The 23,100-nt window shown below is 32.3% G+C and overlaps 3 protein-coding genes across 4 annotated transcripts; all 3 read left to right on the top strand.

Annotated features, from left to right (window-relative positions):
• The first annotated feature begins 3,115 nt into the window (after positions 1-3,115).
• LOC11441449 (F-box protein At1g47056) lies at positions 3,116-4,129 on the top strand. The gene has a single exon (XM_024782397.1). It carries the CDS (start codon positions 3,116-3,118, stop codon positions 4,127-4,129), a length of 1,014 nt encoding a protein of 337 aa, XP_024638165.1.
• Positions 4,130-8,966: 4,837 nt separating this feature from the next.
• LOC11421041 (F-box/LRR-repeat protein 4) lies at positions 8,967-10,694 on the top strand. Its single transcript, XM_003604123.1, has one exon. The coding sequence runs from the start codon at positions 8,967-8,969 to the stop codon at positions 10,692-10,694; it is 1,728 nt and encodes a 575-aa protein (XP_003604171.1).
• A 4,867-nt stretch (positions 10,695-15,561) lies between these two features.
• Positions 15,562-21,305, top strand: LOC11421040 (plant UBX domain-containing protein 7). 2 transcript variants are annotated; one of them, XM_013599053.3, is made up of 8 exons: positions 15,562-15,928; positions 16,030-16,112; positions 16,802-16,991; positions 19,056-19,133; positions 19,224-19,292; positions 20,269-20,412; positions 20,555-20,651; positions 20,879-21,305. In XM_013599053.3, the coding sequence occupies exons 1-8, from the start codon at positions 15,836-15,838 to the stop codon at positions 21,040-21,042; spliced, it is 918 nt and encodes a 305-aa protein (XP_013454507.1). In that variant the 5' UTR covers positions 15,562-15,835; the 3' UTR covers positions 21,043-21,305. The 2 variants fall into 2 exon arrangements, with proteins under 2 accessions (XP_013454507.1, XP_024636865.1); XM_024781097.2 differs by having other exon boundaries at positions 20,873-21,305.
• The last annotated feature ends 1,795 nt before the right edge of the window (positions 21,306-23,100 follow it).

Here is a 23,100-nt window from a genome sequence, read left to right as displayed (position 1 = left end):
GATGTTGGTTGCAAAGCATTGTATATAGGGATGCAGCTGTTGTTGGAAGACTTGGATGTATGCATTTTTATCAGTGCCTATGTGATAGGAAGCTCCCATATTATGAACTGCTCAAAATCTTGTTTTTCATAATCTGTACTATAAACTGAATTGATATTTGTGATATTATTGTGTTCCAAACGAAAGAATCACCTGTTGTTGCTGGTTGATTCTGATTATTTTGGTCTCTCGTTTTACTTTTTTGTCGACATTTATTTCTTTCTTGTGGTGATGTTTAAATATGTTGCTGATCTAAATTGATGTCGTCTTGGTCATATTGAAATTTTAGGTTTTTCATAATTTTTACTATGAACTGAATCGACATTCATGACTCCCTTGACGCAGGGCAGTAATTCAAAATCCATTGTAAGACATTTGAAGGACCTGAAGGGAATTGAAGATGTAAATAAAACTTTGGTTTGGGTTTGCCGAATTGTGGTTCGTACTGCATTAAGGGAATCTTGTTGATGTGGATTACAAAGAATTTGGCAGGCAGCTAAAATCAGCATTTATTGGATCTAACTTAGTTTCTCATGTTTGATGTTTCATTCTACTATTTAATTTTTGAAGATTTTTTTGTTGAATGTTTTTATTTATGTACTTTAAGCTCTCCTAGATTGGTTATTGACTAAATTAACCTCCTAAGATCATTTGCAAGCTTGTTTTTCATTGTTTTGAACAATCTCTGGTATAAACTCCACTAGTAGCTCTAGCTTATTTTTCGTTATTTTTCATACTAGGAGCACTTTTCTTTCCAGAGCCACATTTGAAAACTAACTAAAAAGGCAGCACAATTATATAGTTCTAATCCATACAATCACGGGTTTAAAGACTATGCACTTGAAGTGTAATAGATTTTTACACAATCAACCAATCAGATCTTGCTGCATAGATATTTGTTGTTATATTTTATGAACTAATATAACAATGTCATCATTATTGAAATCTGATTGGATGGCCAAGTAAAACAAAGTTTACACTGTCAAGTACATGGTCTTTAAACTCCAAAATATTTCTAAGATTGAAAGTATTTTTTTTTTTTTTGTTTAAGCATCTTCGGCGATATTCTACATGCATTTTCTGGTTAATGGTCCCTCAATATCTGCCGCAGATGAAAATTTCCGTGCCTTGAAATCTCTTGCAGAAAAAAATTTGACAGTCACAAACTTGATGGAAGTCATTGATAGAAGTTCAAGTCACATGCAAACGGGAGTGTGTGAGAGCTTAGGATCAAGAGCAGTAAATAGCCACTTCAAATTGCCAAAGGAAACTGCACAGATGAAATTAGAACTCACGGTGTCTTTGTCTTCTGATATCACTCTACCAGTAGGAGGATTGTCTCTTGTTTCTTTATTAAGATATCTCTGCATCAGATTGTCTCTATGTAATAGTGGAAGAAAATAAATGAGATTTATTAAAAAAATCAAATCCATGGAGGAGGGGAAGAATTTCCAAATGGTTTTTGAATTAACTAGTGGAGTTTAAACAAATGAGATGAGAACAATACAATGATGTACCAAATATTAATAACAGGGAATCCAAGCCTAAGTGTTCTAACTGGAGAAATGAAGCATAACAAGGGATTACACTTGCTTTCCCCTAGCTTCTGTGTGTTAATTTTTATTACATGGTTCTTCAAAAAAAAAAATTATTACATGGCTGAATCAATTGTAACTTGGCCTACTTAAGAAAACTATATTATCAGCAATGTTGTTTAGCTATTTATAAAATTAAGGCAAACTATATATGTGAATGCATAGGGTACATGCATAAATAATTAACTGGAAGAGAAAATAAGGGGAGAAAGAATGTTACCTTATCGAGTCAAGGTTAGACGAACAACACCGGTGCTCAACCAACCAACCATCGGGAAGCTTGAACGACAGCTAAACCACAAAAAAGTGCATCAGATACATAACAAAATTGAATACATCAATACTTCCAAAGATTAGATATGTAACACATTGTCCTTTTCATTAATTTCCAAAATCAAGCATAATTCTCGAGCAAAACAGGATACACTGATACTTTCAAATACCACTCAGAATAAAAAGAAATATCCAAGCAACCAGCACTGACGCAAGGAAATTTGCTATTTGCATTATTCACTACAATCATTCCACCATCAACACAATCAGAAAACATTGAACTCTTAATTAACATCGACATTATTCGCCACTAATATTAAATAAATTTCTCGATCGCTTCAATTCTCTTTTATTCAACTCTTTCAAAAAACATTTCCATTTGCAGTTCTCATAATTAACTTCATATAAATTAAAGCAAAAAACAAAACTATAATCTGATCATGAAGGAACATAGATGCCACAATGTTCCTCCTCTTACCGACTAAAGAGACATACTAGAAACTGATACAAACATGAAATTATAACTCAATGTTTTTGTTTTCTGATATCATTCTCTCAGTAGGAAGATAGTCTCTTGTTTCTGCATTTATATATCTCTGATAATGAAAATGTATCCATAGATATTTAGATTGTTTTTTGACAAGATAACTTTTTCATTATCCCAATTATACCATTCAATCATTTTTTCTAGAATAAAGATTGGTGTTGATGTCATTAAAAAAATAAGAATTTAAATTATATTTTTTTCTTATATTGTTGGTGTCATTGAAATAGATGATCATGGTTAGTTTGATTTATTATAATTTGAAAGCAAAAAGCATTTATATTTTTACTTAAAAAAAACATCATTCATGATTTTCAAACAGCGCAATAAAAAGAACGAAACTCGTCTTTTTGCTAGTAGTATAGAAAGATTTTTTTTTTGAAGGAGGTAGTATAGAAAGAATATAGGATAGATTATATAAGTTTAAAAATTTTACTTCATATCCTCTAAAAAGAAATTGATATGTTTTGAAAATAAAAAAAGTTATTTTACTTGATAAATTATGTGCAACGTGCATTAGTGACATGTCCATAGCCAAAAGGCTCAAACGGAAAAGTCCAATAACTAACAAACGCTAAAACATTAAAAAAAAAAAAAAAAAAAGTTTACTTTATTATGAAACCCTAAACAAGATTTACAAACGGCAGCACAGTACAAATCCACGATGGAAAGACAAACAAAAAGAAGAAGAAAGACTCTCAATTCTTCTTTACAACAACAAATCATCGCTTCTTCCATTCAAACAAGAAGCAAAACAAGGAGTCTTGTAATTGATTTTTACTTTCCTGATGAATGTTGGGAATTTGTCTTCAAATTCCTCATCAACTATGGTAATAGCGATGGCAACAACCGTTTGTACTTGAGATGTCTCTCCTTTGTCTCTAAACAGTTCTTATCCATCACCAATCGTCTCAGATTCTCACTCAATATCTCGAATTCAACACGCCCTTTACTTCCTCGCCTTTTCCAAAGGTTCACCAACCTCACCTCCCTCAATCTTACGCACTTTCGTGGAGACTTAGACGCGCTGCTTGCTGAAATTAGTTGTTTTCCATTGAACCTCACATCACTCGATCTCTCCCAAAAACCCACCATTCCCGCAAATGGGTTGCGAGCTTTCTCCCAAAACATTACAACTTTGACCTCTCTCACCTGTTCCTTTACTAAATCTATCAATTACTCTGACTTGTTCCTCATGGTAGATTGTTTCCCCAATTTGCAGATGCTTGATTTGAGATATTCCTACGATGTATCTGAAGAAGCTGTTGTTCATGTTTTAAGGACATGTTGTAACATTAGACATTTGAACTTAACCCGCTGTTCAAGAGTGAAGTTACGTACATTGAACTTTAAAGTTCTCAAACTGGAGGTGTTGAACTTGTCATTTACAAGAGTTGATGATGAAGCACTTAATGTGATTTCAAAGAGTTGTTCTGGGCTTTTGCAACTGTTGTTGTTTTATTGTAGTGATGTCACAGATAAAGGAGTGAATCATGTGGTAGAAAACTGCACACAACTTAGAGAGATCGATTTGGGGGGTTGTGATAAAGTGCATGCAAATGTTGTTGCCTCAATGGTACATTCACGGACATCATTGAGAAAGATAGGAGCTCCACCTGGTTTTGATTTGAGTGATACGGAGAAACTCTTCTTGCACCATGGATGCTATGTTTCGTAGTAGTTTGAAACTGCTTTGTTGGAGTATAAACTCCGAAATGTAAGTTCTTTATTGTTTTCAGATGAGAAATTAATTTCTTTTTATAAATATGTGTTGAGTAATGTGCTGTATCATAAATGCTTGTATTGGAAAAATGTACCTAGAGTATTGTAAAAGCATGTACCTAGGCTAATGTAAGTTCATGTATGAGATAATTAATGCTTTCTAGAGAGCTCTATCAGTCATTATAAATGAGAGTTCTCCACCATCTGATTATTAAGCAAAAAAAAAAAAAAAAAAAAAAAAAAGAAAACAAAGAACCAAACAAGCATTATTCAGCACTAGATTATTATTCCTCCTATTTTTATTTTCTGCATAACTTAGCAGACCGGTTCTCTCTAGATTATCACCAACAATATGCATTAGGGGTTTATTAAACCCTTTTCTTCTATTTTATGCAAATTTTTGTTTGTTCTACGATATATGTAAGAGAATAAGAGATAGTGTAGACCTGCATGTGATTTGAAATCCCCAACATCATTTACTGAACTGAACTAATTAATTCACCACTCAATTATATCAATGTGTGTGTGTGTGGTGGTATTCTTTGGTTTGAATTGGAAAGGTATGTAAATGTTTTCTATGGTTTGGTGTTAATATTATTCTGCAAATTTAATTCTTGATTGTCTCTTTCATTTCTGCAGATACTTGAGAAAATATTCTCTGCTAATTACTCATATCCATCGGGGTTTAAATCTTATTTCCTGAGTTGTATTTGAAGATAGATTGCATGCTTGAAATATGCAAGTCTTCATTGTGTTGAAAGTTCCATGAAATATTGGCATCTTTCTGCACGTGCCAACATATTATGTCTCTGGTTTATGAAGGATTGTAATTGTTATGTTAAGATTATGATTTGATTCGCTCTTTGTTCAACTTTGAATTTTATTATTGTTTTGTTTTTTTATGTAAATTCTGAATTGTACGACTTTTTTTGTGCTGAATTGGTGTCATTGTTAATGCATTTTTGTTGGATTACTACAAAGTATGGAAAATGAGGGATTTGAGTAAAAAATGGCTCATGATAAATTTGAGACTTGGTAATATGTTAGAATTGATGTTTTGGTTTCAAACCAATGCTGAGTTTTGGGGGTATTTGTATGATTGTCACTTTTTATGGACAGCTTGTTGTTGGGACTGCACCTAATGCTGCACGTTTGGGCGCCTGGAGCTGTTAACTTATAGCTATACAATTAGATGTCAATTGATTTCTACTAGAAAGTTAATACTTTTTGGGTTAATAGGCCTTTACCCCTTCTAATATACGTCACTTTTGATTTTGTTCTCTGTAAAAAAAAAAAAAATGGATCCGGTCCTTGTAAAAAAAATTTGTTTTGAAAAAATTTTGTTTTGCGTCACCCTTTTTGGATGATGTGGCACGCTGACTGTATAATTTTTTTTTTATGGGGTACACGTGGCATTAATGATTATTTTTTTAAAAAAAATTCTTAACAAATTTAAAAAAACGAAAAAATATTATAAAAAATTGAAATAAATTCTACAAAAATAAAAATGATTAAAAAACGAAAATAATTATGGAAAAATTAATAAAAATCTGGTAAATGAAAAATAATGAAAAAATCTAGAAAATTTAGTAAAAAAAATTCTGGAATAATTTAAAAAATCTGGTAAAATGAAAAAAAATATAGAAAATTTAATCAAATAAAATCTGGAAAAATTAATATATTTCAAAAAAATTCATATTTCCATATTATTTTCAATAGAGGAAAAATTTAAAAATTCTGAAAAAATAAAAAAAATTCATATTTTTTTTTCGAAATTAAGAAGTTTTATTTTATAAAAAATTAAAAATTCAGCAACTTAAAATATTTCAAAATTTATGAATCTAATAAGAATAGAATTAAAAATGAAAGTTCAGATTTTTCTTTCGAAATTAAAATGTTTGTTTTTTTATTTTTTATACAGAAAATGAAAATATTGAAAAGTATATTCATAATTAAAAAAACATAACATTAGATCATGAAGAATAGAATTTCGATATATATTAATTTTTTTTTATAGAATTTCAATATTTTTTATAATTTTAATTTAATTCAGATTTTTTTGAAAATTTCGATATATATTAATTTTTTTTTATTTTTCCAGATTTTTTTTATTAAATTTTCTAGATTTTACTAGAATTTTTAAATTTTTCCAGATTTTTTTCATTTTTATTTATTTTTCCATAATTATTTTTGTTTTTTTAATCATTTTTATTTTTCCTGAATTTATTTTATTTTTTATAATATTTTTTTCGTTTTTTTAAGAATTTTTTATTTAAAAAAAAATCATAAATACCACGTGTACCCCTTAAAAAAATAAAAAATAAAAATAATTATACAGTCAGCGCGCCACGTCATCTGAAAAAGGTGACGCAGCATGCCACATCAGCAAAAATGCACAGTCAGCTGGTCTAGGGGGGTTTTCCAAAACAAAAAAATTTTACAAGGACCGAATCCAAAAAAAAAATTTTACAAGGGGCAAAACTAAAAATGACCTATATTACAGGGGGTAAAGACCTATTAACCCATACTTTTTTATTGTTAATTCTGACATCAATATTTTTGCCTTTCTAATATGGTATCATAAGATATTCTATAGTCTCTCGTCATTGACCCTAAAGTCTCGACACCATGTTTAATTCTTCTGAATCCAATCCGGAGTCATCACTGATTCCTACTTCTTCACTTCAAAACTAACATGTCAATTATTTTACTCTATCTCCATATTATCTTCATCCTAGTGACAATCCACTCTTAAAACTAGATTTTGTAACTCAAACTAAATATATATATATATATATATATATATATATATATATATATAGGGATAGGATCAAATGACACCATGGTGTCAAACTAAATTTTGACATCAAATCTTAACCATCTATTATAATTCAATCTAAGGCTATAAATTATTTGATTTATATGCTCTCTATTTCCTTTTTTGGAGAAGCAAAACAAAATCTTTTTTATTTATTACCGGATCACACATTTACATTACTATCTCTTTCTCTCAACTTGCCTTGCATCAATGTCTTAATGATGATGAAGAACAACAACTAGGTATATGAAATTAATCAGTGTGACTAATAGTTTATTATTACTAGTTTTCCCCTAAGACATTAGGGTGATGTATTAGAAAAATGTGACCTTGAGCTAGGAAATAGATCTTGGTCTATTTTGTTAAATTTTCATAACCATAAAAACTCGATTGTTATTATTTAGAACGTAGAATTATACCAAACAGAAACATAAAAGGGAATTCAGACAATTTTAATCGTCTGTTATCATTATGAACTTAAGTTTTTTATTTACTTTCAATTGCAAACTAACCTTGAATACAAACTTTTGAAAATAAAACTTAATATCCTATTACTTTCACGATTTTTGGTACACATGCCAAAAAGTCACATGAGCTAGTCTTTCCCAATGTGGAGAATAATTATTCGATTATCAGCTAAAAGAGGCACCTAAAATTAGTGTCCGTCGGTGTTTCAAATAAAATTTTATATCTAGTTGAGCACCGATAAGAAACAAAATTAATATATTTTTATCTCCAAAAAGTTGGTTCTAGTAATCAAAATACAAGTCTTGAAAGGAGATAAATGTAAATATATTTGTGACATTGACCGATTGTCAAGACTCAAGATATTCCTTGCTTTGGAATAGAGCACATCCTCTCACTTTAAAAATAAAAAAAAATTTATAAACTAGCATCAAGACGGACACTAGTGTGCCCGTCTTTCGGCTATTATTAGCCATAAACGTTACAATCGTAAAAAAATATTTTTTTTGCTATGTAGGGAGAGAGAGACATCAAGAAACAACATCGACATCCCAACTAGATTAGTACTCCGGGAAGCACCGACGGAATATATATATTTTTTTAAGGAATATATAATTTTAATCTGTTCAACTAAAAAGTTTGATTTGAATTTTATATAAACTAGCAAAAATAAGGGCACGTTCTTTATTGCGCTAACGTTTGAAAATCATTAACAATGTTTTTTTTTATGAAATTTTGATTTTGATTAAAACTAAAAATATAAATGTTTGTTGTTTTCAGTTATAACAAATCAAACTAACCATGATTATCTATTTCAATGATACCAAGAATACAATAAAAAATATAATCTAAATTCTTTATTTTAATGACATCAACAACAATCTTTATTATACACATCTAGTTTGATCACCTTTAAAATAAGGATAGTCCCGTGAGCATAGCCCAGTTGGTAGGACAATGCATTATTATATGCAGGGGCCGGGGTTCGAAACTCAGACACCCCACTTATTCACCTTATAAGGTGAATTTTAGCTACTAGGCTACCTGACAAAAAAAAATAAGGGTATAATGAAAAAGCAAGTATAAAAATATACTCATATAGTTTGCTACACTTTTTAAAAGATAAATGGAAAAAAAAAAAAAAAAACAGACATATATATATATATATATATATATATATATAGATCGAGTTTGTTACATTTTTTAATATTTAAATTTATTTTTATCTATTTGTTACATGTCTTATAGAAATATTTAAATTTATTTTTATCTATTTGTTAGATGTGTTATAGAAACTCCCTATAATATATAGATCTAATCTAACCTTAATAAAAAAATTCTAACCTAACCCTTGCGTGAGAAAAGGAAAAGGAAAAGGAAAAAAAAAAAACCTAATCCTAAAACCTCATAAACCTAACCCTGCTTCACTATTCGTTTCACGGTAGCATCAAGGAACTCTATTGATTTCCACAACTACATGTTTCTTCCAAAAAGAACAAAAACAATAACAATGGTTGAAACACGAATTTTACCGGATGATTGCTGGGAATCGGTCATCACATTCCTAACCGGCGGAGACAGCAATCATCCTTACTTGAAGTCTCTCTCTGTTGTCTCAAAACAGTTTCTCTCCATCACCAATAATCTTCCACTCTCACTCACAGTCTATAATCAAACACGCCCTTTTCTTCCTCGCCTCTTCATTAGATTTACTAACCTCACCTCCCTTAACCTCACTTGCTTTGGTGGTGATCTCGATGGGCTTCTATGTGTAATCTCTTGTTTTCGATTGAACCACCTTACATCGCTCAATCTCTCTAACCAACCCTTCATTCCCACAAATGGCTTGCAAGTCTTCGCACGAAAGTTTACAACTTTGAACTCTCTCACTTGTTCCAACATTGATTCTCTCTGTAACAACGACCTGGTTTGTATATCTGGTTGCTTCCCTTTCCTTGAAGAACTTGACCTCAGTAACCCTAAAGAGATTATTGATATTACTGATGTTGGGGTAAAGGCTATGTCAACAGCGCTTCCTAAGCTCCGCAAGGTTAATTTATCTGGTCATTACTATATAAATGACTCATTGCTTTTTCACTTGTGTCAAAGTTGTGAGTTTCTCGAAGAGTTTGTGATGTTAGACCATTCATCACGTTGGAGTCCATCCCTAACTAATGATGGCATAGCTTCTGCTATCCGTGTGAGACCATCTTTGAGGTCTCTCTCCATTAAATGGCCGTCAAAGGGAAGGCATGACATTAGTTCGCACCTTATTGACTCGTTGATGTGTTTGAAGGGCTTAACTTGTCTTGATTTTCGGTCTTCACGTATCTCGGATATGTTGCTCTCCTCTATTGCAATGGAAGCTATTCCTTTGAGAAAGCTTGTCCTCCAAAATTGTTTCGGCTATAGTTATGCTGGAATATCTTGTTTTTTGTCCAAGTGCCAACATATCCAACATTTAGATCTTCAAAATGCTGTTTTTTTGACTAATCAACATGTTCTTGACTTGTCTTTGTTTCTTGGTGATTTGGAGTTTATAAACCTTAGTCAGTGTGGGCAACTCACAAATTTAGCCTTGTTTGCACTCGTTAGTAATTGTGCTTCACTTAGTGAGATCAAAATGGAACTCACAAAAATTGGGATGGAGAGTGTAGAGAATTCTAATTCTTTCAAGGATTTTGTTGTAAGCCCTCAATTGAAGTCTCTCCATTTGGCTAAAAATTCATGCATAAGAGATGAAAGCATCAAAATGTTTCCTTCCATGTTCCCCAATTTGCAACTGCTTGATTTAAGTTATTGTCGTAACATATCTGAAGACAGTATTTGTGATGTTTTAAGGAGATGTTGTAAGATAAGGCATTTGAACTTATCCAATTGTTTAGTAGTGAACCTATTTGGAATGAACTTTGAAGTTCCTAAATTGGAGGTGGTGAACTTGTCACGTACAATTGTCAATGATGAAACACTCTATGTGATCTCAAAGAGTTGTTGTGGGCTTTTGGAATTGTTACTGGAAGAATGTTTTCATGTCACAGAGAAGGGAGTGAAACATGTGCTAGAAAACTGCACAAAACTAAGAGAGATCAATTTAAGGGCTTGTAATAAAGTGAATGTTAATGCCGTTGCTTCAATGTTATTTTTAAGGCCATCATTGAGAAAGATAATAGCTCCATCTGGTTTGGATTTGAGCAAAACAGAGAGAATCTTCCTGCATCGAGGAGATTATGCTTGCTAGCTGTCTTAAACTGCTTTGCTGAAGTTTAATCTCTAAAATGTAAGTTGTTTATTGTTTTCAGATTTACTTCTATGAGAAATAATTTGCTAGTCTTTTCTGTTTTTTACTTTTTTATGATAATGCAAGAGAATAAGATATAGTGTAGACCAGCATGTGATTTGAAATCCCGAATATCATTTGCTGAAATAATTAATTGACCACTCAATTCTATGGATATATGCGGTGGTCTTCTTTAGAAAGAATTGGAAAGGAAACAATTTAGTTTAGCAGTCAAGCTTGATCTTTATTTTGATTCAACTTGCAAGCTACAAATATTTTTCTATGGTTTGGTATGAGCTTTAGGGTAGGGAACTATGTTCTCCTAGAGAATATTCTATGCAGCAGAGATAAATACCCTTGAGGTGATCATGTTTTGGTAGATGCAGTCCTATGGGGAAGAAAAAAAAGGGAAAACCATTCTCACCAATATAAAGGAGAATTCTGGAGTGTGTTTTGTGAGGGGAGTATGCTGAGACATTTTATGTCAAAAGGCACGAGATATAGTGATTGTGTTGAGTATGCTTAAAATTAGAAAACAGAGGAGTATAATGGAAAATGCCAATGCTTGAAATTCTGTTCTATATCGAATAATATTGTGATGCAAGTCGGGATTTGTATGCGGTGCAGTTGGTTTTATGCAATGCTGTGAAATTAAAATTATTTTAAACTCTGGTTTGATTGTAGGATTGATTGAATGATTTTGATGCAACTATATGGTGATGATGTTAAATGCAAACTTTTAATTTTGATCAATATTTGCAGCGGTTCCATATTTTCATGCTTTTAAAAGTTGTGCATTTAATATGATGAGATCAATGAAGAGATCTGTTTTTATGGAGATCTCTATCTTGGAATTTGTTTGGTTTTCCAATCACAACAACATTGATAACAATACTTCTAGTTCTATATTTTTATCTGTTAGAGTTTGGACAGATACTTTAACCTTCAATGTTGCTCTTTTTGGAGAAAGTTAACACAGTCCAAAGTTTTTATTAAGGAGTTTGATGTATTTTTATCTAATTATTTGATGTTCAGTTCTGGATCTATTAAGATCTGCATTATATGACAAAAATCTTTTAAGGTTTTGTTTCTTACACTGTTAATTTCAAGTTTTCTTCAACATACTTTATGCTAACATATAAAAGTAGAATTCATATTTCTCTTTTCTTTTTATGATATTTTTTCTTGCTTTGTTATAATGTTTAATTCAATCATATCATCTTAAAGCCTTTGTTTTGTACTTTTGTTTTGTTTCAGCATATGATGATAGATGGTTGATGTGCATCGGCAACACTTACCTTATCATGAAGTGAGTTTATTGATGGTCAAAGACGATGCTGACATATTTGGCTAAGAAGGAGAGAGAGCATATCGTATTGTCATGAAATCTTATTCATAATAATGCAGCATTTTCTGAGTTTATTTATTTCCATTATAATTTTCTGTAGATTTCCTTGCATTTTGAATCACTAAGCTTAGTTATCTATATCAGTAATCATGTAAACAATTAAGTGCGAGTGCGACTAATGTCAAGTAGACAGCTCAGTTGGTTCCAAGTAGACAACTCAGAGTTAACGGACAATCTGTGATGCACTGCAGCCAACTGTGTTGGTGCTGATTTGGTATTATTATTCAACTACGATGGTGCTGTTTTTCTTGGAAATGTGCCTCAGAACATATAATTAGAAAGTTTGATATATGTTGGTTAAAAATTACTAAACGGTCGGATCTTGTTTTTTCGTAGAAATCTTCACGGTCACCTCAATTGCTTACAAGTAGACAACTCTGTTGATGAGTTGAGGGACACTGAAAGAGTTCTAACAAGGAGAGGTTGAGACACAATCTCGAAGAACTACCAAAATCACTAATTTACTAATATTTTTCTTATACAAAAAATTACGCATATGGTGAGGAAACGTAGTTGCTTTGTTATCCAAGCCCGGTTGTTAAAGAAACCTTCTGAAATTCAATCACCATGTCAATCAAATTTTTAACAGAAGCTTGAGGAACTGGAATATACCCTCTCTAATAACAATCCCTAATCAAAAGACGAGTATTTTTCATCAGTGCACACAATTTTTATGCCATACTGACCTTTTGTAAATTTCTCTGCACCTCATGTTAATATGTCACTGTCTGATAATCAGATGATTAATTACATTAGCAGGAAAAATAAAGCACCAGAAATTTCCATAAAGCACAATTGTTGAGGGTTGTATAATATGTCCATGTTTCACCATATTAACTTGAGATGCACAAGAAATTTCCATAAAGCACCTCATGTTATACAACCCTCGACAATTCTGTTTTACCTTTTGTAAATTTATCTGCACCTCATGTTAATATGTCCATGTTGCATCATGCATGTTGTATAATTAGATGACTAATAACCTCAGGATAAGGTACCATTGTTGAGGGTACAAAGGCTAGTATCACCATAACATTACTGCATCAAACTAGGATCATAGTATCCTAGTTTGATGCTTTCAATATACCACTGTATTTATTATTTAATAAAAAAACTACTACATACATTTAACTAGACAGAACATACTAAAGAAAAGAACAAGCATTTTGATGGAAAGAAAGAAAGAAAGAAAAACTAATAATAATTATAATAATAACAAGTTACTACTGTCAAAAAGTCATGATTGTCTTGATTGAATACCACATAATTTCTTTATATTCAATAAAAAATTTAATTGAATATCACAAGACTTTTTTATTTTTAAAAAGTCTTTTAAAATTCTAATCTCAATTCAATACACCCTCCTAAATCTTTCAATAAATTGATATCTTTTCATGATGAAGGCAAAATGAGAGAAGACAAAGGAAAGAAAAATTTCCAAATAAAACAACAATTGTGTTTGTTGTAAATTCATAATTAGTAAGTATACTTGTTTTATCTCGTCTAAACACTCATGAGTTTATATTATATTAAGATGGTAGTAAGTACGATACAATGACTTTGTTGTACAAGTTGCGTGAATGTGCGACCATCGCAAATCCATGCTACAATCCCGTACCCTAATTACACAGTTTTCATAATCCCGCTCGAACATTAGGGACTACTAGGGTGATTGGTTTTGATCTGTTATGGAAAAGAGCTTAGACGATGCGATCTCGACGCTCATGCTAGAGTTTATCTGGTGCAACGGAAGCTATCTGTATTAGGCCGAAGTCTGGTCTGGAACAGGAATTTTTTGGTATATAAATGAAACAACGATAGTTATTAAAAATTCACATACACGAAGTTGGAGTTTGAATCCTAATCACGATGTAAAATTTAACAATCTCAACATTTTTACATTTTGAGTAGGAGTTGTGGAGAGGGTTACCGATTTATTATTACAACGTAATAATTTATATAATTTAGGACTTGATTTAATAAAAACAAAGGTGAAATCCATCAGTCCTTTAAAAAAAATTTGGTAACACCAGTCCTTTAAATTAAATGTTTATAACATTTTAGTCCTTTTAAAAAAATTGTTATAAATTGGTCTTTTAAGTTTTTCTTTTTTAAATTGGTCCTTTTAAGTTATATAATATTTCCATTGTGATCCATTTTTCAACCAACTTAATTAAAATGTCCTTAGGGTCATTAAACATTAAGGTTTTACGTCCAAAAGTGTTTATGAGATCCAATTTAATGGGAAATAATTATTATTATTTACGCACTAAATTTAATGGAAAATAATTTAAAAAATAAAAAAGTGGCACGTATTGGCATAAAGATCCAATTTTATAATCTCCGTGAGCTTAGCTCAGTTGATAGGGATATTGCATATTGTATGCAGGGGCTGGGGTTCGAACTTCGGACACTCCACTTCTCCACATTTATGTGTGAACTCTAGCCACTAGGCTACTTGACCCAAAAAAAAAAAAAAACAATCTTGTCAACAAGATCCAATTTTATTCTCTGGAAAAACAATTATCTAATTATATATGCATTTTGTTTGGTCAACCAATTAAATTGGCATAAAGACGACAATAAATACAATTAAAAAATGCTCTCCTAAATCTATTGAGCCAATTTTACAAAAAAACAAAAACAAAACAATTGGGCTAGAAATATCACAGCGTTATAAAAAAAAATCGGCCAATCTCCATTTAACAAATGAATTCTGCTCTTTCCCCAACTGATTTTGCTCGTTCTCAACTGAAATTTTCATAATACTCCTGTGTGAGTTAACTCACGTAGTGTTAATCTTTGCGACATGTTAATTTCTGTGAGTCTCTACATGAGTTAAGTTACGCAGATTTAACACTAGTATGAGTTATCTTACGCAAGGGTATTTTTGGAATTTCAGTTGAGAAGAGCAAAATATGTTGGGTAATGAGCAAAATTCTTAACCAACCGTTTAACCCGTGGCAGTCCAGTCCGAAAATTCTAATTGGACAAAATTGGGCCAGTATATGTCATCCATGGGTTGCTTTGGATTGATTTTTCTGACCCGCATCCGTCTGAACTCAACCTTTTGTCCAACCCTAATTAGAGGTAGTGTAGTGTGGCTTTGTATACTTTGGGTGGTGTGCACTACTATTAGACATGAAAAGACTTTAGTTTTATTTTTAAAACTCTTAAAATTGAGTTGACTTAAAATAAACGACTAAAAATGATGATACAAAATTTGTTAGGGACCAGAAATCAAAGAAAAATTTAAAAAAATTGAAATATTTATAGGGATAAACATATTTAACCCATAAAAAAAAATTATTTTTTATTTATTTTTATGTTGGTTACATTTACCATTTTATTAATTTCTTCTTGTTAAAATATCTAAAAATCCAAACTATATTTATCCAAAATATGATGAAAAATGGACCATGTCCCTTTCATTGCCTTTTTCAGCTTGTTCATCTCTTTCTTTTCTCCAATGCTACTACACGTTTCACCAAATGTGGAAACAATGAAGTTCAACGACGTTTCTTGATTTTCTTAGTTTTACACCTACACTTTTCAGCTTCTATACATCCACCAAATTTGCAAGTTATCAAAAATCAAATATTTTTCTTTCCTTTTTCATACTTGTTCTCCAAGATTTCTTCAGAAAACAAGCATAAAACCCTAATTCCGAAATCAATCGAATATATTGATTTGAATGGAGTTTTCTGATAAAGAAGAAACCTTGATATCAATCTTCCTCAATACCGCTAGACCCCAAAACGATGACACTGCTATACACTTCCTTCAGGTATTCTTCTTCATTTTTGCTTTTGATTCGTTATTTCATTTTTATTGTTCATTCTTTGATTTTGAGTTATTGTTATTATCTGTAAATAATTAATTTAATAGGCTTCAAATTGGGATCTTGAGGAAGCTCTTCACTGCTACCTCTCTGGAGATTATGATGATCAAGCAATCCTCCTTTCAGATCGGTATATTTTCCTTAATTATTATGCAATCCTATTTCTTTCTTTACCTTCAAATCTCTAGGATTTTAGTCTAATACATTACAGATTAAAGATGCATGTGTAAAAAACGCTATGAAGCCTGGTCTCCGACATAAACACCTGACACAGACACCGGCACATCGACTGCTAATTAATAAACATAGGACACTGACACATTGACTATGGAGATGCACGCATAAATGGTTTCTTTTGTCATTCTTTATTGAACGTCATGATGCAAATGCAAATCATTAGGTTTTAATTATGATATCAATTGAGTTTAACTCCAGTTGATTTTCACTGTGCGTCTATGAAACATTGATACAGACACATCCATATCACCAGATACAACACAGATAAGTCAACAAAATTTAAACAAAAAACAATTAATTGAACATAATCACATGTGTCGATGTCGGACATGGACACATGTCAGACACCGGACACACCTTCCATCACAAGTGTTGGAGTTACATAGTTGTGTGTTGATGTAGATATTTATTCTTCCGATTACATATGATAGTGAAATAGGTAATAATAAGTAATTATTCTTCCCTGCACGCACATGTTTGTATGTGTTCATTCAGCATTTTAAGTCAATACACCTTGTCTTTTATTACATTCCATCAACAGATAAATTAGTTATTGAAATTGTGTTTTTCATCTTTGTGCAGAGGATCAAGGCTTGGACATATCTCACCAGAAAAACGAAACTCCTTACCTTATATTGTACAGGAACCAACGAGGGTTTGGGAAACAGAGCTAGGTGCCACCACCTCTACAGCAGAGAGTTCTCGGCAGGACAATCTTGCTTCTCTCTATCGCCCCCCTTTTCATCTATTGTTCGATGGCTCTTTCTATAAGGTATATATACTTCTTAGTTTGGATTGCTTGATTTGTGTTAGCGGTGGTGGTATTGGAATTTAGCTAAGACAAGTTCAATTTACATTTTCTTTATTTGATTTGACTTCAAGATTGAGCCTGTAAAACCCAGCTCAAACTCAAGCTGGATTTTAACTTTTTTTTAACTTAAGCTTGATTGTATTTTAAAATTTTAATACTTTCTATACGTAAACGTTTTATCACTCAAACCCTCTCCCTGTTTCCCAACTTTCCAGATATTTGACTTATCTTTTTTACTTTATAAGCTAATCAAACCTCCCTCAAGGCCTAGTGGCTTACAACTACATCTTTTGTATTTTAGAATGCACTACACATAAATCCATTTTAGCATAATGATCATGAAATGAGTAGATGCTAGCCAGTAATCAGCATACTATGTGGAAGGACAAGAAGTCCTTGACAAAGACCTATTGCAGTTGTACCCCTATCCAAAATTAACCCTCATGAACACGTCCTCCTTGACAAGGACCTATTGCAGTTGTCTCCCTTGACTTCTTAATTATTACTATCGATTCAGAAAGTAGGCTTAGTCTATGAATTATGATGTTGACTGCCGAGACTTAACCAGGGAAGGCACAACCAAACTCTGTCTTCCATGTGTAAAACTGTATTACAACTTTCATGATGAGTTTTTTAAAGGATATTCAGGAAAATATACATCTGTTATTGCTGTATGACTTTGAATTTAACCATCTTTAATTTTTTGCTTTTCTTGCCAAAGCCTCCATTAGTTTTCTTCTCACTCAACAAAACGACCTATAAGCCCAAATTTCCGAACATACCATAGCACTCTTGAATCTTGATTAATGGTTATCAATCTCAATGTTTGCCTATGTCTCATGTCCTTCCTGTGATGTGCAGGGTATTGTGTCACATTTTAATGAAGCCATTACATTCTGACTGCATCAATTTATGGCAGTGGCTGCTATTTTTTCTGGGGAAAAGACACCATTTCCCCCCTCTCTTTTACGTATAATGTCGAAAATCGGCAATGGCAGATGTCATTAGTGGAAATTAGACAGACTGCCATAAAATGGCAGCAGTGTATCTGTTTTCTCTCTATGGCCGCAATGAAGGTGGCGGCCATGGGGGGAGTACCCAAAAAAGAAAGGAAACATGGGTTCGTCGCATCCCCTCCCGAACGCATGCACAATGGCTCTTTAGTTACTACTGTTATGTTCCTACTGTTTTACATTTTACTGTTTTTGGTTGCCTCTCCACTCCTCTTGTCAATCTTATCAGCGTGTCCTCTGACAAACTTCACCTCCGAAAATTACCATCCCACAATGACCCCCACCATGTGACGGCCACCACCATTGGGTGAAGCTTCTTTGATATTTTTTCCTTCTTCTGTTTTTGTATAATTTATGCTTTTTTAGATAATTCCTTTTCTGTACCATCTTTTTTCAATAATTTAAGTTTTTTTTTTCCCTTCTTTTTTTCATTCTTTTTTATGAATTTTCTTAGTATTCCTTTTCTATCTATTTGGTTTTAATTTTCTTAGCATTAATGTGTATCTACTATGAAGTATAAATTATTTATCTTGTTCTTGCTATCTGCTATTTGGATTTGGTTGTTTTATGCTGCCATCCAGGAGCGGTAACTTTGCCATTGAACAAAAGTAGCTGTACAAAATTATAAGAAGCCTTATCTAGTAGTTTGAGAATAGTAATCAGATATGTGAGTATATGAAATGTGTTGTGAAAAAATTGTGAAGTGATTGGATTGAATGTACGAGACATAGACCAACGACTTGAAGTAACCACTAATAGAATATAGAAGAACCCTAGAAGCGTCTGCATGAGCAAGCTAATTAGCTTCGCAAATGCAGTATTACAAACATTTATACGTGCATTTAAAAACAATAGCACAAAAACTCATATCTAATAGTAGTCTTGTAGAATTTTCTTGCATATACTATGTGGTAGGGTTCACTTTAGATGGGTGATAGTACACATACGTTGTGAAATGGTGAAACATGTAACTGTTATGCTATTGTGACCAAGGTTTCATGTTTGAGTGCAGGCAAAAAGTGCTGCTTCTATGCAGGACAAGTGGTTGTTGGTGAACATACAATCTACCAGGGAATTCAGCTCACACATGGTATTTTATTCTTGTTGCTCCATTTTTCAATTTTCTTGATTATTTGTTTCAGCATTATCACTAGAGCCGACAATTTTTTTCTTTGTAAAGCTTAATCGGGATACATGGGCAAATGATGCTGTTTCTCAGATCATTAGTACAAACTTCATATTCTGGCAGGTTAGTTTGTTAATCTACTCCCCTGAATTTTGGTGGTCAATTTATTTTTACTTTTGTAGTTTTCTTTTGAATGGTAGGTATCTTATGTCATATCCTAATCACTTAAGAGTTGAGACTAACTTTTGAATTGTAGGTATCTTATGTCATTTCCTAACCACTTGAGAGTTGAGACTAATTAAGAATCTAATATGGATACTCCTTAAAATAAAAACTAAAAACAAACAACAGATGAAAATCAAAATATCAAGGCACCCAAGGCGCCCAATCCCTAAACATACTCGAACTACGAATGCCCTAGATTTTCAATTCTCGAGGACTTGTTAAACTTCTGTGTAGAGTTTGCAGATTGCAATCCTACTCTTAGATACTAAACCGCAGATTCATTCGTATGGTTAAGTTGGGAATAGTTGTTTTGCTGATATAAATGTTGGAGTCATATCGTGTTAGCTTACTTCACTGGTTATAGAATCATGGTGTGGTATTATGTAGTTGGGACTTGATCTAGGGAGTAATCCTTAGATTGCTAGTATATTGGATCCAATGGTTTATAAGCTCTCCAATCTAGGAACCTCGATAATTGGGACCAATTTTTTCTAAGTTATTTTATTCGCCCATAGGTAAACTTTTTCTAAGTTCTGTTGGGCATAGTCAAAGGCCTGAGGTGGTTATGTATGATTTCTAAGTTGTTTGGTCGTTATTGTGTGTTTTTAGGTTTAGGAAGGGAAGGTCGGGTCTTGATGATTTGGACTTGCATAAACATTGCTCCGGTACTCTATAGTTTGTACAATCACTCTAATTTGTTGGTATTTTAAATGCTTAAAGTGAGAGTAGCTGTGACATTCATTTGGGCTATATTGTGATATTTGAACCAGATTTTGTTTCTAATATTTAACATAACATTTATTGTATACTATTCTCTTGTATGCAATTTGCTTTTGTCAATTTTATTTTTTATTTGTTTGTTGTTTTTATACAGGTATTTGATGATACATATGAAGGCCACGATGTCTGTGCTGATTACAGACTGGATTCAATTCCTGCTGTGCTTGTTATTGATCCCATCACTGGCAAAAAGATGTGCTCCTGGGACGGAATGGTTGAACCTCAAAGTTTATTAGAAGTATGTGATATGTGATACGACTTCATAGCTACTATGATGGAAACATTTTTTAGGGAAACTGAAACATAATTTACATTTAAATCTTGTGTTCTGTTGTTTTTAACATTTCTTTCTGATTTGACGAACCTTGTGCTTTGTTTAGGGTCTGCTAACATTCCTTGATGCTGGTCCTACGGATCACCACAATACCTTGTCTCACAAGCTTCCTAGAAGAAATTCCAGTCCATCAAAATCGACAGGTTTGTTGCTTGTCGCTATTTGCTGAACAAGTCAGCTTGTGTTGAAGGTTTCTTTATTGTCTTGTTAATTGATGGACCTTGCCCACCTACCTTAATCCTTCATTTGGCTTTGTAATGAAAATATTTTCTGCCAGAATCTTATGCCTATTACTGATGGTAAAATTGTCTTTGACATGTTTTAGTCAACGTAAATATCTTTGTTGATGTTACAACTACTGTAGATTCAGATGCGAGTGAAGTGGGAGATGAGGAAGTTCAAAGAGCGCTGGAAGCTTCATTTAAAAGCGTGAAAGAATCAAGTGAAATTGCTGGAGGAGATAATAAATATGAAAATGTTGCTAGCAACTTGCAAGAAACAACAGTAATGGAGTTTGAGAAACTCGTGATATGATGAAAGAGAATAGAAAGAAAATGAATGATGTAGGAAGGATAAGTTTACAGGCATAATACTGAGTAAGGAAATATTAAACTGTTTTTTTTTTTTTTTTTGGATATTGCAAGGATAAGCTTATAAGCTAGCTGCATCTTTACATTACCTTAAATAAAAGAGAATCACATTTGATAGGTATATATGCCAAAATATTAGTACAAAATGTATCTGGTAGAAATTAAGGAAAGTGATAATAGATGAGATGGAAAAATATGAGCCTTTAATTGCTATTCTTGTCCCAAAGATTTAAAGTAGGAAATGAATGATGTAGCTAAAAAAACAAAAAATTAATTAAGGGACCAAGTTGGTGGGGTTAAGCGACCAAAAATGTAAGGATTAGGAATTAAGGGACCAAAATGAAACAAAAAATTAATTAATGGACTAAATATGTAATTTAGCCTTTTAATATATAATGTAGTGTTATGTTGTGTAGGCCTTAAAATCTCATCAATTCAAGTTTTGAAGTTGTGAAATCTCGAATAAGTTTGTGGAAAACACGAGGTGTTTTCAAAGAAGCAATTTCAAATTATTTTGCTTTGGAAAATGCAAGACGTTTTTCATGAACGCGAGACATATTTTTTAGACATGTCATTTTAGACCGAATTAGATAAACAAATATTGGTGTGTTGTTCTTATATTCTCTTATCTTCGCTCGTGGATTTGCTTTACACATAGTTGCTAGATTTGTTTTGAGGTTGTTTGGTTGTAAGTTAATGTTGTTATTTCCTCCACACATCTAAATTTCCGTGTGATTTGAGATCGAGTTCTCAACAATTATAGTTATAAAGTTTCTACCACTATTTAACGATGACTAATCTTCGTGGGAAATCGGATGGGCATACAATATGAGTTCCTCCACTCCAACTGAATTTTATCTATATGTAAGAACCATTTCCTAATTAAGGAGCTCAAATCTCTTAAGCAAAAATATTCAACAATTTAGATAGTTTAAAATAGGCTTAAATACGTAGTTGGTCACCGTAAGTTCGCGTGTTTTTTGTTTTCTCCCTTATATCTTTTGTTTGTTCTCAAACAAACTCTGTAAGTTGTGAACCTCTTGGTTTTAGTCTTTACCATCATGTTCTGTTACAAAAATCTATGTGTAAAACGGCGGATGACGGATAGTGAATGACGTGGCAATTGAGGTTGATTTGGCAAAGTGGATGATGAGTCACACGGTTAGAGGGACGAAAACCGAAAAAAAAAAAAAATCGTAAAGCGACTATAACCAAGAAAACCAAAATAATCAGAAGGACCAAATCTAGAAAACGAGAAGACAAAAATTCAAATTTAAAACTTAGTTTTTCCATCTTCTTCCGGTATCTCTTGCCTATGAAGAACAAAACCCTCTTTTTAATGAATTGTTAAATAATCAGATTTCCGTATGTTGTTTAACAAATTAGTAGATTTATGTGTTGGTTTTCCCGTGAGCATAGCTCAATTGGTAGGACAATGCATCATTATATGCAGGGGTCGGGGTTTGAATCCCGGACACCCCCACTTATTCACCTTATAAGGTGAATTCTAACCATTAGGCTACCTATCAAAAAAATGATTTATGCGTTGGTTTTGTGGAGTTTTACATTTTCCTAATAAAATTTTAGGGTAAAAGTGTTATGTTTTTAAATGCAACTTCATGAATTCTATGTTATTTGCTTGTTACTAATATAAGTTAACAAGTCTTGAGCTTGACCATAATAACTTGGTTTTTCATTGGTGGAGTGACGGGTGAGTGACACACCTATCTATTAACTTTTGATTAACATGGAGTTGAAATAAACTTTATTTTGTGTTACAATTATAAAAAAAAGAAAATTTTGTAAATTTTTGACAATTGTTATTATGGGAGAGATAGAGCCTATGGAAAAAAAAAATATTAATAGTGTTTTTTGCATTTTTAACATGGTGCACTTTTGGTTTTAGCCTCTGTAAAAAAAAATTAGATTCTATTCTTGAAAAATGAAGATTCTTCGGGATTGGCCCCGACCCCATTGAGTCAGCAGAATCTCCTTCGTAGCA

The sequence above is a fragment of the Medicago truncatula genome, chromosome 4 (assembly GCF_003473485.1).
Source record: "Medicago truncatula cultivar Jemalong A17 chromosome 4, MtrunA17r5.0-ANR, whole genome shotgun sequence".
Taxonomy (NCBI): domain Eukaryota; kingdom Viridiplantae; phylum Streptophyta; class Magnoliopsida; order Fabales; family Fabaceae; genus Medicago; species Medicago truncatula.
Note: the sequence above shows the minus strand (reverse complement) of the source record. Positions and strands in the feature narration are given on the sequence as shown.